General features: G+C 38.2%; 1 protein-coding gene across 1 annotated transcript in view; it reads left to right on the forward strand.

Moving 5' to 3' along the window:
* Positions 1 to 6,457: 6,457 nt before the first annotated feature.
* Positions 6,458 to 24,003, forward strand: part of LOC129740300 (RNA exonuclease 1 homolog) — a 91,799-nt gene continuing 74,253 nt past the window's right edge. The window contains exon 1 of the mRNA XM_055731933.1: positions 6,458 to 7,354. Coding sequence (XP_055587908.1) covers positions 6,823 to 7,354 — 532 coding nt within the window. The 5' untranslated portion in view covers positions 6,458 to 6,822. The remainder of the gene's footprint in view (positions 7,355 to 24,003) is intronic.

Consider the following 24,003-nt stretch of genomic DNA (forward strand, 5'->3'; position numbering starts at 1 on the left):
ATGTGATCAGGATCTGCGATGGATTCGCCACAACTGCACGTCGCGTCCAATAGGATACCATTTCTAGTCAGATGAGCAGGGAGCCGTGAATGATTTGATATTAATTTGGAAAGGATTACAATTTGTCTGCGGTTGAGATCCAAGCTACTAAACCATGGTTGGAGCGAAACGTTAGAGATGATGCTGTGACAGAAACGTCCTTTAGTTCCTGCATTCCACTTTGCTTGCCATTTGTGCACTGTTGTACGCCGAATCGGAAACTGGATGTCGAATGATGTTAAAATATAATCTGCTGTACCACCATTGATGCACGCACTTTTCGCCTCTTGATCTGCCAACTCGTTCATTGGAATACCTCTGTGAGACGGAACCCATATCAGATGGATCTCGTGCCCCATTCTTTGTCCTTCAAGAATGGAAGCTTTTATATCGTACCAAGCAACGGGATATTTTTGATTGATGTTGATTTTTTGAAGGCTCGTGAGACAACTCAAACTATCGGTTAGAATAATATACTGAGCAACAGGAAGGCTTACGATCATTTTCGCAGCATGCCTGATTGCTAGAAGCTCTGCCATATAAACTGATGCTTTACTGTCGAGTTTGATCCCTTCTGCAGGCGCTCCAAAACTATTTACCACAGCATAACCTGTGCCGTGTATATCTTTCGACCCGTCAGTTGCCAAGATTTTCGCGTTGGCATACACTTCCAAGAGATAGTTTGAAACCAAATCAGCTGCCGATGAGTTCTGGTGTTCTGAACATAACCGTTTAACAGTGAGATCAATGGATATTATTGTTCTTACAACTTCACGGTTGACCATGTAGCATGGGAGATTATTTAGAGGCTGTTCAAGTGGAATAAATTCGTTAAGCATTCTTATGGCGCGGTGTATTCCCGTAGCCACTAAGCCACCTTCCAAGATCGGTCTGGAGTATTGACCATGCCAAGAAGAAAGTGACGCTCTTTTATTTACAAAACGCATGACAGCAAGTTCTCTTCTTTGTTGCAGCGGAATAATACCAGCCATCACTTCGAGTGAACCTGTGTGGGTGGTTTTTGTGGAGCCCAAACAGATTCGAATTCCTGCCCATTGTAGTCTATCCAAAACGATGGCTTCTTTTTGTGTTAACTCCGTCATAAATATGGAACCGTATTCCAATATTGATCTCACACATGACTTGAAAATAGCTAACATTGCTGCTGGATGTCCTCCCATGACTGGCCCGATATGCTTCGTAGAAAGTTAAGATACGGAGCCGTACGTTTTTGTACCTCTCTAATATGACACGACCACGACAGATTTCGTGTGAGGTACATGCCGAGTAACCTCAGGGATCTGACGTATTCCAAAGTGCAACCGCCGATATTTATTTCTGGGGGATTATCGCATTGTTGTGTCGAGATCAGAAGGCACTTACATTTCGTGGGCGAAAGTTCTAACCCAAGGTCGAAAATATTTTCCACAACTATATCCACTGCCCTTTGGAGAGATTCGCAACTATGCTCCAGCGAGGTTCCTCTTACAGCAATTGTTGTGTCATCGGCGTAATTTACGGTTATCACATCAGGAGGGACACTGTTGATCAATCCACTGATCACAACATTAAAGCATAACGGACTTAGTGGAGATCCCTGAGGAAGGCCTTTCCACGTTGTCCTAGATATTGAATCTAATCCATTTGAAATGCACAAATTCCTTTCTTCAAAAAGATGGAAGATACTTCTTACTAGGCATTCAGGGACTGTTAATGAGCGTAATTCGCGGACCAGAACATTAATTTCCACGTTGTCGTAGGCGGCTTTGATATCGAGGCTACATATCACCACATGCTCTCTTCTTTTCAAAGCTAAAGAAGCTTCATTAATCAGGGGAAACAACGCATCCATTGTTCCTCGTCCTTTCCTAAAACCGTTGATAGCTGAAGGGAATAAGTTGTTGTTTTCGATGAAATGTTCTAGTCGATCTTTGATTATGAGTTCATACACTTTGCGAAAACATGAAGCTAACGCGATTGGGCGAACAGCAGAAGGAGAAATCGGATCATGACCACTTTTAGGAATCGGTACAATTTTAAAGGTTTTCCAGCTTTCCGGAATTCTTCCTGAAGCAAAAATTTGGCAATAGATTTTTCGCAACTGACTAAGCGCCGCCCATGGGAGATGATTTATGACGGAATATGGAACACCATCCAAACCAGGAGCCGAATCTTTACCGATTTTTAAAACTGCTTGAATATCCGATACTGAGAATGGTAAACCAGTTTGAGGGCAACACGAACATTGTAGAAAAGCCGGGGGTGGATTTTTGGCAGATGAGGGAGCCAACTTGTCCAAAACATCGTTGGCCAAATTGTCCGAAATTCTAAGGTTTTTTGATGGCTCTCCGCGCCCTTTGAATCTTCTAGCCATCCTCCATAAGGTTGTGAGGGACGTAGAACTATCACAACTATCACAAAACTGTTGCCAACTTTTCCTCTTCTTCTCGCGTACCAAATTTCTGAACCTTCGTTCTGTATTAGCGTACCCTTCGTAAGCTTCGGTTGACAGCTCTCGTTTCCAAGCGCGGAAAGCAACTCTGGTGGCTTTCTTCGCTTCTGTTAGCTCTTCGTCCCAATAGGGTTGCGGTATTCGGCGAGTGTGGTTCGAGTTTACTGATGGACAGGATCTGCGCAGTGCTTGCCAAATCAGCTCAAAGAAGACATCAAAGCTATCCGGTTCTCGTTTGAACTACGGTACGTTGCACATCGTGTGTGTGAGCTGAATCGAAATCTAATTTATTTTTCTTCTCTCCTTCCACACGCTATTGTCGAGCGGTGCAATGACCCACAACGATACACCAAGGTCATCGAAAAATGAAGTTCGAGTGCGGAAATATCACGAAAATTATGCTGGGCCATATCTCGTTATGGCTGAAACAAATGTCGGAAATATATCTGCTGCGAAGATTGCTAAAAGTCTGGTGAAGAAATTTGGTGACGATTTTATACGTGCTATGCCGGTTTCTAAAACCAAAATGAAAATTTTGATGCGATCGAGGGATGCTGCTAATGAAATAGCAGGCATCGGTACCTCAAATGAAGTGCGTTTTTTTATCCCCCAACGGCTGGTGGAGTGCCTTGGGGTAGCCTATATTGAGCCGGATATTTGTGATGAAGAATTGAAGTTTGCTAATGCGTACGATAAACGCAAGTCGAATCAAGTTGATAACCCGGAGATAGTTCATGCTCGTCGTGTGCTTAGAAAATTAGCTGATGATAAAGAGGAAGCCCTGTTTACGGTGATTTTTACTTTCGCTGGGCAGAGTTTACCTACTCACATCGAGTTGAATAGAGTGCTTTATTCTGTTAAGCAGTACATTTATCCTGTCCGCCAGTGTGGTAACTGCTGGCGCTTGGGACATGATAAAAAAGGATGCAAGAGTGCTAAACGCTGTAACCAATGCTTGGAGCAAGTGGGCGGCGAAGATCATGCATGTGAAAATAGTGAGCCCCAGTGCGTTAACTGTTTGGGCTCCCATCGGGCCAATGATCACAAGCTTTGTCCGAAAATAATTCAAAAAAAGAAAACCGATAAAGAGCGGCGCGACACTTTTTCACAAGGACGTGTCGATTGGTTTTGTGGAACAACTTCAAATGAATCATCAAACTCACTAACTATCATCTCCCAACCAACAACAAAATCCACCGTGGCAGTTGCTTGCCAAACAAGTAATGTTGACAAGAATGGGTCTAATCCTTCCAGCAAACGTCGTCATAATGTCGATTCGGACGATGAGCTTCCCCAACTTGAAGTTAACATTTCTGACGGGGTTTGCGATTCGATCCGATCGACGATTGAATCTACTGAGGTCATCGATATCGTTGCAGAGGCTCTGGAAGTTCCTGAGGAAGATGTTGAAACTCGACAAAAAATTCAACAAATGGTTTTGGAGAGAATTTCGGATGTTGTAAGTGATAAAATGAAAGGATATTTTGCTAATCTCAGATTATGAAAAACACCACACCGAGCACTTTAACAGCCACCGTTCCTCTGCAATGTCTACAATGGAATTGTAGAGGGATAAATAGTAAACGCTCATCTTTAATCCAGCTCATAAATACACACAATATCAATATTTCGCTTTTGAGTGAAACACATCTCGACAATCACACAAACTTTAGTCTACCGCAGCACACCATTTTTCGTAAAGATCACAGACGAAACTCGATGGGCGTAGCCATCGCGATTCGTTCAGAACTGAATCCCGTAGCATTTCCTATTGCACTGTCAGCGGATATTCAAGCCGTTGCCTGCCAGATCAAATACATCTCCGGGTTGATCACTATTGTATCTGTGTACATACACCCGCAAGCCAACATATCGCAGACTCAGTTTGATAATTTTTTATCAACCGTTCCGAAACCGTGCATCATTGGAGGAGACTTTAACGCAAAACATCACCTATGGGGAAGCGATCATGGAAACACACGTGGAGACCGTCTTCATCAAGCCATCGAAACATCTCATCTCGTCATTCTCAACAATGGTCAGCCAACTAGGTTTGATGTAAACCGGTCGTGGGGCGCAATTGATATCACGCTGGTTTCTTCGAGCCTTAGTTTGTGCTTCGACTGGGAGGTTTTGGATTCACCAAATGGAAGCGATCATTTTCCGATAGTTTTTCATTCGAGTACTACATGCGCGATGAAATTCTACTCTGGAATCAATGTTCGGAAAATCGACTGGGAACGTTTTACCGGAAGCCTCGAGGAATCATTCGTCGAAATTTAAAAATTTAAAAATTTAAAAATTTAAAAATTTAAAAATTTAAAAATTTAAAAATTTAAAAATTTAAAAATTTAAAAATTTAAAAATTTAAAAATTTAAAAATTTAAAAATTTAAAAATTTAAAAATTTAAAAATTTAAAAATTTAAAAATTTAAAAATTTAAAAATTTAAAAATTTAAAAATTTAAAAATTTAAAAATTTAAAAATTTAAAAATTTAAAAATTTAAAAATTTAAAAATTTAAAAATTTAAAAATTTACAAATTTAAAAATTTACAAATTTAAAAATTTAAAAATTTACAAATTTACAAATTTACAAATTTAAAAATTTAAAAATTTAAAAATTTAAAAATTTACAAATTTAAAAATTTTAAGAAATAATAAATTTTAAGAAATAATAAATTTTAACATTGAAATTGTTTTTAGAAATTTTAGAGTTTAAAAATATTAAAATTTTATTTCTTTTTTTAAATATTTTTTGAAAGTTAGACTGTTTTGAAAGCCTTCATGTGCATTATTTGCTAAGTTATCCTTTTCAAAGGAACCGGAATCAGCGATATTTGTATCGAAACGTCAGTAACCCTGATGAATCTCACATAAAGGCACGTTCAGGCGCCGGATGTTCTAAACAAGCTGGCGTTCGTTTGAACTCTACGTTTTGTCTACACAAAGTTGCATTTGTCGTCTGATGATGAAACACGTTCCACTAATGCACCATGCGCAGTGGATCCCTGTAGCTACCTATTTACATCAGCAGCAGCACAAACAAAGAAAAATTAGAGAACGAGGTCATTACCGTAAAACGAGCTAGCTTGCAGTTCGATATTGCTGCCTTTCTATATCACGAAATGCGAGACAGTCCCAAACGAAGCAGGCCAGGTAAAATAGGTAGAAGTCATCGACTTGTCACCACACAATTATCATCAGCTGGCTTCGGCTTTGGATTGGCAGACACGACGCGACACAACAAACCCAACAATATGACGGTGTATGCCCGTTCATGACTTGCTGCGGTTCATTCGCTTTTTGATTGGTTGTTTTTGTACGATAAACGGTACCATCGTCAAGGTGCACCGTTTCTATTATACTAAACAGGAGGTTCGTAGGTACTTCCTTTCTCCGATAGTTCGAATTCGTAAAATCACATTGACGATGTCTGAAACCACAACGCAATGGATGGTAGCCTTTAGCCTTGAAGGATAAAGAAATTAAAACAACCTGAGTGGGAGAATCTTCCCCGAAGGCCGCTAATTCTTGATAAATTCTTTGTTTTCCTGATAAGCGCGCGGCGTGATTTAGCGCAAAGTGCATTCGATGAAGCTGTACGCGTGCATCCATGCTTGAACCAATATTTCAGCGCGCGCGTATTCTGTATACGTACAAGCATGCAAAGTGGGTGGCGAAGATGCACATCTCAAGAGTCGGTAAACAAATCCGCCCGCCTAGCCTCTCACTCAGCGCTGCCAGACGACGGACGGCCAAATCAACACGCTGAGTGCCTTCTATCTACCTACGTGTGTATTCACAACACAACACAGCTCGAACAAGAGCCAGGGAACTACGCTAAGCGTGCACTGTGCCAGGCCAGCCAACCATCTTCGACTCGGTTCATACTCATTCATTGGTGGATGGGCCATGGTGGTAGCATTCGAGCGTACATAGTGTTGGTGCGATGTGGTGTAGTCGATAAAAGCAAAAACAGTTTTTGTTTTCCACATTTACCAAGTACATTCGAACGGAGGAAGTCGGACGTGATTCGACGCCTGGAGCTGCAGTATCGGACCAGATGAATGAGAAAAAAGTGCAACTGTTTACTTTCTTACTGACCACAGTGACACGTTTCCCAAGTCAGAAACACAAAGGAAGAAAGCCAGATTTGATTGCAGTGAAATCTCAGCATCTGAGATTCTGTACATAAGATCAGTGTAGTGAACCAATCAGAATTCAAAGTGTGTATCCAAAGGTCTAACGTTGTGTTTTGCGTTCAGATTTCGAAAGCTGCGTATCAGAAGAAAAAACAAAGAAAAATTTTACCGTTGATCGGCAGAAGACGATGTTACTCATTTGCGCGAGTGAGGTTCAGAAGCACAGAAGATTCAGCAAGAACTTGGTGACACGAAAAACGCAAATGTTAGTGACCGCGGAATCAACGCCACCTTGGACGTTGACCTCCAAAACTACTGCTGAGCACCAGTGGCAGCCAAAGCTGGCCGAAGGATTTCCAACGATTGAATCATCCATAATGGCCAGCTCATCATCGCCACCATCCACTTCCATTACTAATCATCAACGCAGCAGACATGAAGGGTTCATCCAAGGAGGCGGTGGCACTAGTGCGCAAAACAACCGCCAAAATCAAGACCGTGCTGACCCCGATAAAAGTGAACAACGAAAAATGAGAATGAACTATAACAATAATTACTCTACCAGAGTAAAAAACAACAACAACAACAACAACAGCAGCAATAGTAAAAACCACGATTCAAAGAAAAACAGTAAGCAGCAGCAGAAGCAACAACAAACGAAACCCACGAACGAAATGATTTCATCGCGACACCAGCAGCCAGCGTCAGCGGGAAAACTAGGTGAGTGTTGTTTCGCGTTTCCTTATACTTAATTATTTCGTAAGTCTCTCCAAAAAATCAAAGTGTGCCACGGTTCTCTCATGTTTACAACGACCGATCATCGTCCACTCTACTCTGTTGTTTTGATCGCGAAGATGGCCAACAGCAGGCGGCGATCGTAGTATGCAGTGGACTGGTTTCTTTTCGCTACGCATCATGGTCGACTTCGACGTGTTCATATTCGAAGGTACCTACGCAAGCATTAATAAGTGCAGTAAAAACTCGAACAACCGCTGCTCGATAATCTTCTCTATTATGATGGTCTATTTGGAGAAGGCTTCCAATTGAGGCCGCGGCCAACCAAGTGTTTGCACACAGAACTTATTATAGGTATTTCCGTCTCGGGCTGAATTCGAAAATCCATACACTGGCCAAGTGTGTTGTCAGTTCCGTATTGCATTGCAAACATAGCACACAGACCAACGCTTGAAACTGAATTCTTGAAAGCGGACAATGAGTCATCGTAAGCCTGCCTTTCAAACGGGCTTGCTTGGATGATGATAGTAATGACGAAACATTCCTTGAAAATGAAAATTTATTCGGGTAAACTGATCGACTGGCTGATGATATGGGGCGATACGTCATCGGCAGTTCACCACGACGTTGGTTTCCCCAGCAACGCAGCGCGTCAATGATTATTACTACTACGCTGTTCAGACTACTGTCAGAGTCAGCAGCCATCCATCCTATCAGTCTCAGCAGGGTGGGTGGTGGTGCCAGTGAGATCCCTCGTTCCATTCACACTTCTTAACCATTCTTATTGGTCGTCGCATTTGGTAACGTATTCGGTCGTGTGCGTGTGCGCGCCATTGAAGGCTACCCAGGCTACCATCTGTTGAATGGGGTGTTGGTGAATTTGTATGGCTTCGTGAGTGACCTGAGAGGCAAAACAAACTCGGTTGGTTGCGTGCGGTTTCACAGGGGCAGTGAAATTTTTCACCGCTGAGAGGCTGGTTGAATGACTCGACGATTCACACTGCTCCTAACGGCGAAATATTTCAAGGAGTTTTCTTTGAATTTTGGTATTGTGATAAGCGGGAAATCTGACATTGTAGCATGAAATATGAAGTATAGATAAACGAGGGATTTAGAGATTTGTCAGTTTGTTTTCGTTGTAAAACATTGCATAGTTTTCTGTTATAGGTGTATAGAACATTCAACGGTTTCCAGCACACTAAAAGTTCTTTTTTCCTCCAAACGTTGCGTATAGGATCGCAACGTTTGGAGAAAAAAAAAGTCCAGTCTGGTTGGGTTGTCCGAAATTCTTATGAAAATGCCCGGATTCCGTCGGATTTATTCGCGTTTTCAGCTAAATACAAAAAAAACTCAAATGAGCGATGTCCAACAACGAAATTTTAGGAACATGTTTCATCGAACATCAAAAATCTGAAGTACGCAAAAAAAAGTATTGCGATATTACTTCAAATACCTACACATTACTTGAGTCGTAAATGTTACTTAATATAACCTCGTCATGATGTATCCGGCTGTTCGAAACCATTTGACATTTTGAGTACCGCCTATGCTAATGAGCCGAATTTCCTAAAAATGAAAAATACATTTTAATTAAATTTTGGTAGTACTTACAATCTGAAAAAAATACAGCTGAAGTCCGTAATCCGTTTTTTACTTTTTCAAATGAATATAATTTGAACGTCAATTGAGAAAAAGATTGACTGCTTGATGCGATATCACATAGAATGTTGTGATATTATTGAGATTTTTTTCTCGCACTAGACTTATTGCACAAGAATTTCGTCATTCTCCCATTTCGCAAACGATTTCTTACTTTTTTTCTCATCATTCTCATGTGCGTATCTTGATTGTACACAAAATTCGAGCATGTAGTTTCTAATGAACTTATCATCGATTTCGAAGTCACTGCTTTAAATTCTAAGAAATATGCTTTTTTTCTATTCTATTTTGCTACAAAATAAAAGTTGTCCTTAAAACATTTTCAACTGATTTTTTTTAACTTCTTCAAAAAACATCAATCGTAATGGATTTCACTGAAGACCTTTCGATGCAAGGATTTATCGAAAAGTATGAAGTGAGTGATATGCAGGAAGAATATCTTCTTGAGGATTTTGAGAACGAAACCCGAAATGTCGAAAATTAATTTTGCATCAAAATAATGGTTTCCATCAGGGAGTTCAAAGGACAATCGAATTGAAAACTTGAGGGTTTTTGGATTCAGGCCAAAAACCATCTTTTTCTTTTTTTTTATAATTATTTTGTTTTTTTTTTTATTTGGTGTTAAATCAATCCTTTCTGATTTAAAAATTAAAATAATATTTAAACAATTAAATTTAAATTTTATTTATTGTTCCATTTATTCGAATTCTATCTTCTATTCCATTTCCTCAAGTCCCTAATACTTCCTACTGTAGGATCAAATTTCCCACCATGCATGTATCCGCATTATCAAAATAATTTTGTCGAGTTCAAATTACCGAAGGAAGCAAAAATTTCTGCCACGAATTCTTTAGTATTTGCTTTCGATCCTTCTGAATATTTTCTTGCATCTCGCGCTTGGCTAGGCCGAAAAGTATCTCGATCGGATTAAAAAACGGGCAATACGCTGGCAGGAATATTGGCCCCATCCATAATCCAGAAACAGTGATGACCGGGATACCGTTCAACTTTCCCGGATTCACTTACAAACCTTCGATAATTTAAAAAAAAAATGATTTGCGACAAAATGTTTCTTCGGTGCAAAATGCTTCCAAAATACCATGTTGACCCGAAAAATACAATAGTGAAATCCTAGGTTTCCTTATAAAATCACCTCGAAATACTATTTTTTTCTTCTAACCCTACACCCTCTGCAACGTAACATGCCTTTGTTATCAAAAGTAACTTTTTAAAAAATAATAGATTTGAGTACTCTCCAAGCAACCAAAAGTCGCGTTTTACTTAACTCCGAACTCCGAAGTTCACATTTGGCTGAAAAAATGTTTTACGGGAACTTCAGGTGACTCTTGTCGCGTAAAAGTTACTCAGGAACTTCTATCGCCCTTTGAAAGGATAAACTATCGATAACGCAACTTCTAAGGGCGTTTAATGGAACTACTTTCAAGAAGGTCGATAACGTTCGCGTAACATTCTAAAACGTACCATTAAGATACTTGAAGGTGTTTTGAAGAACCTATATGGGAATTCTAAGCGACATGTCAAAAATGTCTTTCAAGAAGGTCGATAACGTTCGCGTAACATCATAAAACGCACCATTAAGATACTTGAAGGTGTTTTAAAGAACCTATATGGGAATTCTAAGCGACATGTCAAAAATGTCTGTCAATTTCATGTCATGGTATTTGTTTTGTTTATATCTGTACTGATATTTACAAATGGAATTCAAGATTTTTTCGAATTTTTCTTATAAATGTTAAGATATTCGAATACATTTTTGATGATGCGAATCATTGTTATTATTCATATTGTGTACTGAAAGTCTTTCAAACGTCATAAGGAACAAACTATTGATCAACCTATTCAATCATCTCAAATGATATTGAGTTTAAATACTTATTATTAAAATGGCAATGAACTATTGCTGGATTGCTCGAGAGGCTGGTGAGTTTCATTGCAATCTAAAGAGCAGCGGTTCAATTCCCTAGGCGTGTAAGCAGCTCTTGTAATCAAAACAATATAATTAAAACCAAAACCAGACCGGCAACCTAGCAATCTGACATTTGGTTATCAGAGCAATCTGTCAATCGGATTTTTTTTTCGGCGCGTAGAAGTTTCTTGACATTCTCTTAGAACCTGAATAGCTTGGGTTGCTTGGGTCCCGTGACCTGGCTTTGGTTGATTTGTAGTGCTCATCGTCTTTCCAGTCTTTTCCAGGTCCAGCACTATGGAGGATTTTCCAGATTGAATAAGGAGATATTTTCATACAGAATTCATTTTCAAACATCACCTTTGCTTCCTAGGGGATGAATAACACGAGAGTTTTAAAATCCCAGAAAAACAAAAAAAAAACACCTTTGCTTCGTTTAAATATAGTGTAGGGTTTTGACGACAAAGTCTTCTCGGTAGTAAATAAATTTGGTTGCATCACGTTCATATTGCATCCATGAAAAAAGTTTATCCACTTCATACAACTTTATCTACGTCGAAATGGTGGTTATAACTTTACGATACAGGATAGATATCTTCTTTTTAAACAATCCAAGAAAGTAGTATGCGTATACAGAGCATTATTAAAGGTACTTTCGTGACCGTAGTGAATTTGAATAAACCGGAGTTATTTTTTATCGTTGCTTTCAGATTTATTTCAATAGAATTTCTCTTCAGCTAAGTCCACGATTTTTGGCTGCAACGAGTCACAGATGCCCCACATTGTTTGGAAGAGTTGCATCATGTTTTAAAGTCTCCCTAAGAAGATGGGAGGGCTGCAACTCGCTTCTACAATAAAAAAAAATCAGGTGTGAACTACAGGCTTTCAATATCCTTTCAATTTCTTTTTCAAAGCATAATCTGACTTGTGAAGACTTCAAACAGACGCGTTACTTTTTATGCTTATGCTTATGATACATACACAGCCAGAATTTGTCAGCATCCCGATGAGTAGTAAAATTACATTTACTACCCATCTTTACACGGCCGTGCCCACTGTGCAGTATTGAACGCAGAGACAACTGGAACACAGGGAGGAAGAAACGTGGACAACAATACCGTACGTTTCTGTGTTAGTTTGATGTATAATATTTGGGAGTATAGACGCTAAGAGCAAGTCCAATGGTGTTGGGGAAAAGTGGTAGAAATTTTGACGTCTGTAGCACAGATGGGAATTTTTCTATCGTGAAATATAGACCAAAAATGTTGGCCGTCCACCGGTCTGATAGAATACGAAGGTATAAAATCGAAAGCAACCAGTGATGCCAAGAGAATTTGCTTTTCAGTAATTTTACTGACTTTTTGTATTTTGAATTCACCGTTTGAAAATTGAAATCAAATTCATTTTACTTGATCATTAACTTGAAATAGTAGTGTCAATATGAAAATTTTATTATTTATATGTGTGAATAAGTATTGTTTAAGTTATAATGCATTCCAATATTAAACTATATTCTGCAGAATTAGGTGTTTTGCATTGGAGTGCATTTGATAACACGAGTTGATCAAGTTTTTTTATCTCTTCCAAAAACTTTCATTTTCAAAGTGATAAATAGAAAGTATAGGTATTTCAGACACATTTCTAATTCCATGAAATCGTCATTCAAATAAAAAATAAAAAAAACTTTTATTAAAACCAAATAACTTCAAAAAAATAAGTTTGCTTTTAAAATTAAAAACTAAATTTTTGTTTTAACTTTGTTAAACTTGTTCATTTAAGGTAAAAAAAAAAAAGATTTCGGTAATCAATTCTCATTACAAAACGTATAAATTGGAGAAGCTGTATTAGGTTTGCCATGATCGAGACGTCATTTAGTCTAATTTATGACCATTGCAAATTTATGTCTCAAAGCATAACTATGTTACTGCTTGGAACTGTTGCATGGGACGATTGTTCGGCAGTTCACTTAAGATAAAAAAACTCATGAAAAACGTATTCAAATCATCAGTCAGTTGTTATTATAGTTATTCTATAGTACTGGTATTGTAACGTTCTACCAATGTAGCACACATGAAAGTGATTTTGGTATTTGAAGGACTATTCGAATATAAAGGTTTTACATATAATTTAAATAAAGAGTTTTTGTTTCGTAGCTTATCAAACAAACTTATATTTCTGGCCGTTTCTTTTTTTGTTCTTTCTTCGAACATCTAACCAGGTCACACCTGTGGAACTTTTCGATTGCAGAATCATTCCTGCCCGTGTTTGAACAGAGGGATCAGAGATCCAACCCATCGGAAGCCAAACTTGGTGCATTCCGGCAATTTCCGATATTTCTTCGTTGGAATAAGTTTCAATTTGTCCGGGTTGCGCTGGGACCGAAAAATTGATTGGAAGCTGAATTTTACTCCCGATACGACGCCTGCGTTTGATATAATGGACACTTGTCAAATTAACAGCGAGGGTTCCGTGTTCTGAAGATGATGGAACCATTAAAGGCGGCGTTCCGAACTTGTCACCGGACATTCCGACGGAATACCTGTTTCAAATTAAAAAAAAAATGAAACACTTTCCTTCTCCCGAAAACCGCTCAAACAAAACAAACAAACCGAATTTATTTATTCACACAGCTATCTGGCATCTCTGCCCCTAAAAATGCATGATAGCCCATTCGATTGGCAAGGGCATGAACAAAATTGGTTGTAAGTTTTAAAGAGTTGATTTACTTCTTTGCAATAAGTATCCAATCAAGTGATAAAAGAATTTTTTTAAAAAGAAAATACCACTTTATGTTTAAATCCTGACATTGCTAAATTTCCTTTATTTTCCCCTCAACTGAGGTTTTCAACATAAGAAAGATGGCAGCACCGAATCGTTTCATGCACGAATACTGTATTGCAACGCCGACTCTATCACTCGGTTCGGTGTTGCAAAACATTGCGTTTTTCTATCACCCTCAGCCAAAAAGTGTTATACGATACAAATTTTGCAGCGCGAAACTGTTCGAATATCAGATTTTCCCAACACCGGTGGACGGCAAATGTGTTGTGATGTGATGTAAACCATCGAAATTTCCAACTCCATCTCAACCAGTGAACTTGCTCTAAGATATTACTATGCTCCTTGATGGTCTTGGCGATTGTTCCTTCAATGGATGGAAATGAGGTTTTTCTGCACAGAAACCCAAAACAAAACGGTTCAGTTAACTAAATCAGGATATGATAATAGTGAATATTTGTTGTCAACAAATATTATTCAATTCTGCTATAAATCTGTATGTATCTATTAGTGGAATTATATGTTTTGGATTTTTGTGCACCACTATTTCTGATGGATGACTTTGGATATAGCGCGTTTACACGCTCTTGAAAAGAAACAGAAACAAAATTAGTAGCAAAATCTTTGGAATAAAAAAAAATTGTATGAATAATTTGTTACAAATATCAAAGTTCAAATTTCGAACTTTGATATTTGTAACATACAATGTTCATTGTTTTTAAACTGTCAATAAGCTCGAATCGAACTCATACCACTGTTGGAAGAATACAACTAACAATAGGGAAAATTTTATCAGTACATATCTGTAGGGACCTCGATCTTCTTAAAATAAAACCACTTAATACACGTTTTAATATGTGCACAAAACTTCAGCAATCCTTTATTAAGCACAACCACATTCGTTGGCTACCTGCCGTAAACTGACCGTTACAATTCTCTCTCCCTCGATTCCTATTGTTATCTCCCTCTTTCAAAGCTATTCAAACGGGGCGTCACTTTCCGTACTGACATAAGCCTTATATTTGTAGCATCATATTTCATTAAGACTCCACATCTCATCTCCTCCTCGAAAAAACAAAACGAATTTATTTCAATTTTAAAAAAAAAAACAAAGTAGCTCCTCAAATGAGAATAAAATCAAAGCAATCCTAAAATTTTCTCTGGCATGAAAATCATTTTCATCAAAATTTTCAGCAAGTAAGGAAGTCTTTCTATTGAAGCCTCAAATACTGAAACTGAACTAAATCTGAATTAAATTCAAGCAACATCTGCAAATGGACTTAAGCAACGACTGAGCCGAAGTTAAGCAATACCTAAGCCGCACTCAAGCACCCGAACTCGAATTGAACTTAAGTACCCGAACTGGAACTGAAGCTTGAAGAAACTCCCCAAATTCATTCCGCAAATCGAATTGGTTTCTTAGGATTTCGCCTTGGCCTCTCCTTCGAAGCTGTGCTTGGATTATCTGCCATCGTTTCCTTCGTCAAATCGGATTCAACTTTCTCGGATTCTAAAAGATAAGTATATGAGTGAATAGTTCAGGAATATTATACGTGCAGAATATATTTTAGAAACCAAACCAAATGTTCAAATATAATATGATCAACCTTACCGAACGATTTCAAAGATTTTTCTTGTGTTTCCTGATCCTTATTGGAAGAAGTGATAACCTGTCGCGGAATTGGCCAAAGCCTAAGGTGACTTACCGGACGTCGGTACACAACGCCATCTTCATTTACTACGCGTACGTCCACTCCTTTCCTTTTAATTACTTTGAATTTTTCCGGTTGGAAGCCTGGTTGTAATTTACCGGAATCGTAATTTCTTATCATCACCCTGTCTCCAACCTTGATACCGGATTTTTTTGCATGTCGACGTTTATCGGCATACATTTTTCCTTTCATTTTTTGGATCGAATCGTTGTCTCGTACTTCATCATCACGGCTCCAATATGCCTCGGTTCTTAATGAGGGCAGAAGGTCCTTTGCAGGCCTACCCGTTAACAATTCTAAAGGAGTCTTACCAGTTACGGAATGAGGCCTTGTGTTGTAGAAATAGACATATTCTTGAACTGCTTTTCGCCAATCTTGTTTCATCGATTTTGCTATGCGCAATGTACGGAGAATGCCTTGATTTTGGCGTTCAACAAGACCGTTCATTTGGGGCCAGTAAGGGATTGTTCGTATAAGCCTGATATTTTTACTGACACAGTAGTTCGCGAAATCCTGACTTGCAAAAGGAGGTCCGTTGTCAGCTCTAATAGTTTCCGGATACGTGTGAATTCTAAACATTCCTTCCAACGCATCTATAGTTTGAGCCGCATTTGTAGTTTTCATTTCTATGACAGTAAGATATCTACTATAGTAATCAACTACGACTAAAAACGTTGCACATTCTTTAGCAGTAAAAAAATCTACCGCCAATTCCTGCCACGCTCGGTCTGGCATTTCTTTGCGTATCATCGGCTCTGGAGGATGCTGGGAACTAACGGCCGCACATCCAGCACACTCTTGAATTCGCCTGTTGCCACGCTTTTTGTTGCAGAGTGGAAGGAAGAACTATTCTATGTTCTCTAATTAGAACGCCATTTATTATTCCAAGCTCTTTAGAAAATGCCTCGTACTGATACAGGTCTGGAGACCACGAACCAGTTTCAACAGCTTTGAAGACTGCCTTTAAAATTTGATCAAGCTCTGTTTCTTTCTTTATGTGTTCTAAAGTTATGGCTGAAAGGCTTTCTCCTATTCCACATATATAATGTTCGGAATTTTCATCAAACGATGTTTCTGATTGTGGGCATAATCTTGAAAAACAATCAGATATATTCATATTACCAGGTATATATTTAACCGAGAAATCATACGGCTGCAGTCTGAGTGCCCAAGCTTCAGCTCTTGAACATGCACGCTTCCCTTCGCGATGTTTTCCACCATAAATATATTCGAGAGTCTTATGATCCGTGTATACAGTGAAATGCATTCCAAATAAATAAGAATAAAATTTCTCCACAGCCCAAACTAAAGAAAGTGCCTCTCTTTGTGTTTGTGGGTACACTCTCTCTGCTTTCGTTAGTCCTTTTGATGCATAACTAATTATTCGTGGCTCATTTGTTACATTTCTTTGGACTAAAACAGCCCCAAGGCCAACTGGAGACGCATCCACATATAGTTCTGTTCTATCTTTAGGATCAAAATAACCCAAACGATGAACGGTATTCGTCAATTCGTTGCGCAGATCATTGAATGCATTAAGCTGTTCTTGCCCAAAAGAATCCACATCCCCTCTGATGAACTTCCTGATTGATTCAGTTCTGGTCGAAAGATGAGGAATAAATTGACCCACAAAGCCATTCAAACGTAGAAAGCTCCTTGCTTCTTCTTTGGTTTCAGGTGCTCGAAAATTTTTAATGGTCATAAGTTTGTCATCCGCTGGGCTTATACCGGCACTGCTTACCTTGAATCCGAGTATTTCTAGTTCTTCAACCCCAAATAAACATTTTTCATGATTTAACATTGCATTATTATTTTTGAGCACGCTTAGTACCTGATTCAATCGTTGATCATGCTCTTCTTGAGTCTTGCCGCTTACGACAATGTCGTCAATATACACTACTACATTGTCTATTCCCGCCAACATTTCACTCATGATGCGCTGAAAAATTTCAGGCGCGCAGTTTACACCAAAGTTGAGTCTTTTGAATCTCATTAAACCTTTTGCAGTCATAAAGGTAGTTATGTCTCTTGATTCAGGGTGTAATTCCACATGATGATAGGCAGAGGTAATATCTAACTTTGAAAAAAATTTCGAACCATTAAATTTATTCAGCAACGTTTCGATAAGCGGTAGGGGGTAGTGTTCCCTTTTGATAGCTTGATTTGGATATCGCATATTGATACACAGGCGGACATCATCGGTTCCCTTCGGAACAACAACCATAGGAGATATCCAATCTGCTGGTCCGATTACTGGTTCTATTACGTCAGTGTCCAGCATTTGTTGAATTTTTTTATTAACTTTATCTTCCATTGCCACAGGAATCCTTAAATACGATATTTTTCTTGGAACAACTGAACGATCAATAGATAATTTTACTTGTACGTTAGGGAATTTTGGAAATGTTTTTGGTTTCTCGTTTACATGTTGCACATCCAGACCTACTTTCAAAACTTTGAGATCTTCGGAAGTTCTCTTGCTTAGTAAGCATCTTCGAGCACCTTGTATTACAAAAAATTCGGCATAGTTTTTTGGTTTTGTTTCATTAATCGAAATCCAGGCTTCAAAAATGACTATAACTTTGAGAGGTTTCTCACAAGCATACGCTGTAAATTCCCTGTCGCATTGGAACTTTTTTTTGAACAATTTTGCGTTGGTTGATAATAACTGCCTCCAAATATTTTCGGTTACGGTATTAATAACCGCACCCGAGTCGATTAAAAAATCCACTGGCAAATGATCGATAAGACAAGTCAAAACCCCATTACTCGATGAGTTTTCCTCAGGATTCGATAAATTGTTGGTTGAATGACCACCGTTGTGATCCGCTACCGTTTCTGGAACTTCCTTCCAGCGTAAGGCGTTGGTATTCTCCGAATTTCTCCATGAATAACGATTTCGAGTGAAACTATTACGACCATTTGGGCACAAACGTAAGAAATGGCCTTTTCCTTGGCATCTGTTGCAATTAGCGTTCCTAGCTGGGCAATGTTGGTCACCTACACGATGTCTCCATGACCCACAGGCTATGCAATCTTTAGTTTCACGACTAACATCCATTTTGCGCCCACCTTGGAATGATCCACGGTTTCTTCCAGTTCTGAATACATGATTGTTACGCCAATTTTGGTTTATCGCTGCCACAGGAAATGAATCTATTTTGGATGACCCACAATTTTCCTTTTGTTTCAACAATACCTCTCGATTCATAGCGTAATTAATCAGTTCATTCAAGGTCATAACGTCTTCCATTCCCTTATCTCTAATTTTTTCTTCATATGCCCCAATCGTTATCTGATGTAATAGTTCTTTTTGCGTGCGGTCTCTAAAATCACATCGTGCCGCTTGTGTGCGTAACCTCAATATGTATCGATTGAACGATTCGCTGCTAGATTGTTTAAGAGAACGAAAGACTTCTAATTCCACCCTTTCATTTCGTTTTCCAACAAAGAAAGCGTTAAGTCTCTTGACAGCGTTGTCGTATTCTGGGACTTCTTGTGGAGCAAACGGAACTTTGGCTGGGGGCGGATAAATTTTATCTGCCACAGGTACCAGATGACAAAAAATTCTCTGAAGTCCCCGACCACCTCGAGCCAGCATAAACACAAGCTTTTCATTTTGCGATTGAAAGTTCATAAGTTGCATAACTAATTCGCAAGACCTATGCCATTCCTCCCACTCAATGCGAAGATTTGAAGAATCAACAGTATCATGGAAAGGTTCAACGTTAACAAACTTTACAGCATCCATCTGTAAATAATAGTTGATGAATTTTTTAAGGTCAAATTCGCTCCCGGTTTGCAACATTTTGAATTCAAAAATTGACTGTAATAATTTTTTTTTTAACATGACTTTAATGAATAGCCTTAATGATGATATTTTTCAAGGTTTTAATTTTCATATTTTATGGTCGGCTGAAACAAACATTTCATTCTATCTTTAATACTGAATATTATTGCCGTTACGGTGCTCAACCGAACTCGGATCTTTTTTTGACTTTAAAAACTTCGTACAATAATGAGCTTCAGGTATACCCTTTTTTTTTTCTTTGCCTCTTCGGTTATTTACCGGTCTCGGATCTTTTCTTTTTTTTTTTTTAAATATTTAACTTGATTGTCACGGTCTTCAGCCGAACTCGATTGTCTTCTTTTCTACTTCATATTTGTTTTTTTCGTTTTAGAAACCTCTTCGGTCTTCAGCCAGACTCAGTTTTTTTTAATGCCGTTTTGGAATTAAACCGCTCTCGGATCTTTTCATTAAAATGCTTCATAATTTTTTCATGGTCACTTTCTCAATTCCATCCAATAACCATTTTTATGATAACTCATTCAGTTTTCATTCGTTTCAGCCGCCATTTAAAAAAAAATCACTAATGGAACAAAGCTTCCGAAAAAAGAGGAATATGAGTTGAAAATCAAAGGAAAAATCACTCACCATCGTACCGGCTGCGCCAAATTGTAGGGACCTCGATCTTCTTAAAATAAAACCACTTAATACACGTTTTAATATGTGCACAAAACTTCAGCAATCCTTTATTAAGCACAACCACATTCGTTCGCTACCTGCCGTAAACTGACCGTTACAATTCTCTCTCCCTCGATTCCTATTGTTATCTCCCTCTTTCAAAGCTATTCAAACGGGGCGTCACTTTCCGTACTGACATAAGCCTTATATTTGTAGCATCATATTTCATTAAGACTCCACAATATCTACTTTTATAAACGTTAAATTATCTTTAGACTGCCGATTTCAATCCATTACACTCATTTAGAAATCAGTTTTGAGGCAAACAGAAAATTTCAGAAATGAAAAGTGACACTAGAGCCTCTTTGCAAATATAGCCACGTGGAAAAAATGGAAGCTTTTTTCTGTTGAGCTTTGGTTGTAGCTTTCGACTTATATCCTGACTTGTGTAGAAGTTTTAATGCAACTGGATAGTAAAATATTACATGCCTCGATCCATGTATTTGATTTGGCGTAATTTTCAAATTCAACTTCTTACGATAAGCAACGAAATTGATTAAATAGATATTTAATAAAATGTATAAATTAAAAAAAGATTACTTATCTTGAACATGAACGCATCTCTCCGCTCAGATTCTTCGTTACGGCTCACATGTTCCATTCCAGCTTTCCATGGTCGATCTGGGTGGCGTAGTACAAGCCGGCAGATGATTCCGGGAAAAAATCACTCACAGGAGACCAAATTTTACGTAGCTGCTCAAAACACTATAACAAATCACCCCAATGTAAACATCATCCGATAACAGTTCAAGTTTTTTCAATAATTCCATTACTTAGAGTAAGTTCACTGGTGTTGGGAAAAAGTGGTAGAAGTTTTGACATTTTGAAAATTTGACCATGCAAAAATGTTTTCAAGATCTCTGGGTGTTGTATTTTTTTACAACAGTGTTTCTATTTCAGCAGTAGGTGATAGAAATATTGCTGTTTTTGCATCACAGCATGCGGAAATACAACACGTGTTGTAAAAAAACTGGAAGGCGACAGATCTCGAAAATGTTTTTGCATGGCAAAATTTTCAAAATGTGCAAAAAAGGGCGAAATTTCTACCACTTTTTCCCAACACCAATGAACTTGCTCTTAAATGTAGTATGTATGTATTGTATGTATGTTTGACCCACCAGTGGCTGATAGGTCTTTCGACCCGAGTCGGTACGGGAAGTCTCGATCGCACTTTCAAATACTGTTCATGCTTAACTCATCAACAATAATTGCAGCACAACCAAGGGGTCCGTTACCACTGGCTTGGGACAGGTTTGACTCATCTTACTCCCTTCAAACTGTTCGAAACAAATAAAGAATCCTGAAAAGGTACCTAAGTTACCCACTCATGATTCCAAATTTGCCGAGATACTCCGGCTGGCTTGAACCCACAATCCATTGTACATCAGTTTTCCGTTTATTCGATGTCCTGTCCTACCCCCCACTAATCCCCAATAATAGAGTTAAGCTATTGTATAAATATATCATGAAGAAGTAATGCAATGAAAGGATACTTATCTTTTAGCTATCCAAAGCTTTTGCAGTTTTTCGGCGATCCACACAAAAAGCTGCATATTCTTCTGTTACGAAAAAAAAACTTAACGCAGCAGTCTAGTTTTTCATACCGACCCATGAACGTGCACGAAAGGATAAAAACAACAACAAGTTTGCTCGAAAAAATTCTAAGTACGCTTCACGTCGAAGCTGCAATTTTTATTTAAAATTTCTTTTTCACTCAATGATTATTTTAGTTTCAAAACAGCTTCAAAAAACACCCCCAATAAAATTGAATTTTCAATTTTTTAGATTTAGTTTTTCAAAGGCCTATTTGAGACACAATTTTAACGCAAATTTTCGCGCTGTCTGTTTTTTTTTTTAATTCTTCTGCTACGCATCACTTGAGCCATACGTTGGTATACTTTTTTTACATTAAAACACTTTTCATTCATAAAATGATTATTTATACAAAAAGTCAAATGCATACGCCATGAAAAGCATTGTTTTTCCTTTGATTTCCACCAAATATCCCTCGCTGCAACACTGAAGAACTAGGATCTATTCAACTAGGAAAACTGAGAACAACGATGATCGACACATTTATTCCACCGATGGTGTTAAAATTTCTCCTGAATATCACTGATAAACTTGCTGAACCGGCCATTCGATTTAGGAATAATTAAACTAATTTCATAATAAAACACCAGCGAAATATTAAAAATAAAAATTTAACCGACGGAGCAAAAAAAACACGTCAGTTGCCAACAAGTCATGGCTAACTTCCCCACCAATGAACTTGCTCTTAAATCAACATAAAATTGAAAATATTGCGGACGGAGAAAAAACGCGTTACTTAGATTACAAAAGTTTATTTTTAATTTGAAAATTCACGAAGTTCAATCAAAAACGTGTCTGCAGTTAAAATATTTGCCTACTAAGATAAAATATTGCTTGACCCTAACAGCAATTTCACTCGTGTTGGGATAAAGTGGTAGAAATTTTTACACTTGTAGCACATTTTGAAAATCTTACCATGCAAAAATGTTTTCAAGATCTTTGGGCGTTGTACTTTTTTACAGTACTGTTTCTATTTCAGCCGTTTGTGATAGAAATATTGCTATTTTTGCATCACAGCATGCGAAAATACACCACGTGTTGAAAAAAAAACTTGAAGGCCACAGATCATGAACATGTTTTTGTATGGCAAAGTTTAAAAAATGCGCAAAAGTGTCAAAATTTTTAACACGTTTTTCCAACACCTGTGAACTTGCTATAATATATTTATCAAAAAGTTGTTTTAAGAAAAAAAAAAAATACTCAACACAGTATCAACAATCTGAAAGAATCAAGAATCTGCGGTAAAAATATGAACCGTCCATCGTTACATTTTTTTTGCTGTGTACGATTTGAACGTTTCTTACATGCTTCAATTAAATATTTACAATTGAAGTGTTTCTGGGTGGATTTTTCCGTACATTGCCCTGTTGGTGAGCTGAAAATTTTGAAATCAAATGTCCCGATTCTGTTGAATCGTTTTTCTCATCAAAACTCACAATCAGAAATTATGTAAATTCAGAATGCATAATAAAAGTATAAGAAAAACAGAAGGAATGTCCCCAATTGCATTGGAATCCAAATTTCATCATTACACAAACGATTTGACCTGTTAATATGCTTATCCGATTAGATTTGACGAATGTCGAAATTATTTGTTGTGAAACCTAAATACCAAGACATGAATGTCGTTTAGTATGCCAATTTGATAATCTTTCAACTTTGATTCGATTTGGGTTATTAACATACTGAACTTTTCCAATAATGTTTTCGCTAGTTCAATATGCAGTTTTTTCAACCATTTTTAACAAACCAAGAATAAAGACAACACTAACATAAACAGCATCACCGATCTCAACGATCTGAAAATTTGAACAGACAGCCACGTTTCTGGGCTCCACCGCAGTATAATGGCAGCAACGATATACACCTATGCGCAAGTATGGCAATGCTAGAGAACTGAAATCATCAAAAGGTTCACATGGCCTTATTATGTTCCTTCAGCAGCAGCAGAGCTAGCACACTTTGTATAAGCGGGCGCGCGCGCATTCACATCGATGATGCGATGATGTAATTTTGTTTCTTCTCGCTGGCGTTTCTTCTATTTAGTTGTTGTTCCATGCATTTGGCTCAACATCTCGTAACTGATCCATCGCGCCGGGGTCTCAGACAGACTCCAATCCAGTCTTCAGCCTCCAGTAGGTGGTTGGTGGGTATCAACCAAGTAATGGGCCATAGTTTCGAACCGTTCGCGCCGCACCACGCCATGACACGACGCTTAGAGAAGGGAGAGAACCTACCAGCGCAGCTCTCAATACCCGGGGAGACAGGTCAAATTGGATGCTAGCAATTCAGCGATGGTTCACTTTCACTGTTGAGATTTACCTACCTTACTTTATCCGTTGAAAAATGTTAGAATATTTTAAGGTCAAGTGTTGTAAACATTTACAATAGATATTTCGATTCTAATTGAGAGCATTCTGTTCGTAGCTAACTTGGCCGA

This window comes from Uranotaenia lowii, chromosome 1 (genome assembly GCF_029784155.1).
Source record: "Uranotaenia lowii strain MFRU-FL chromosome 1, ASM2978415v1, whole genome shotgun sequence".
Lineage (NCBI taxonomy): Eukaryota > Metazoa > Arthropoda > Insecta > Diptera > Culicidae > Uranotaenia > Uranotaenia lowii.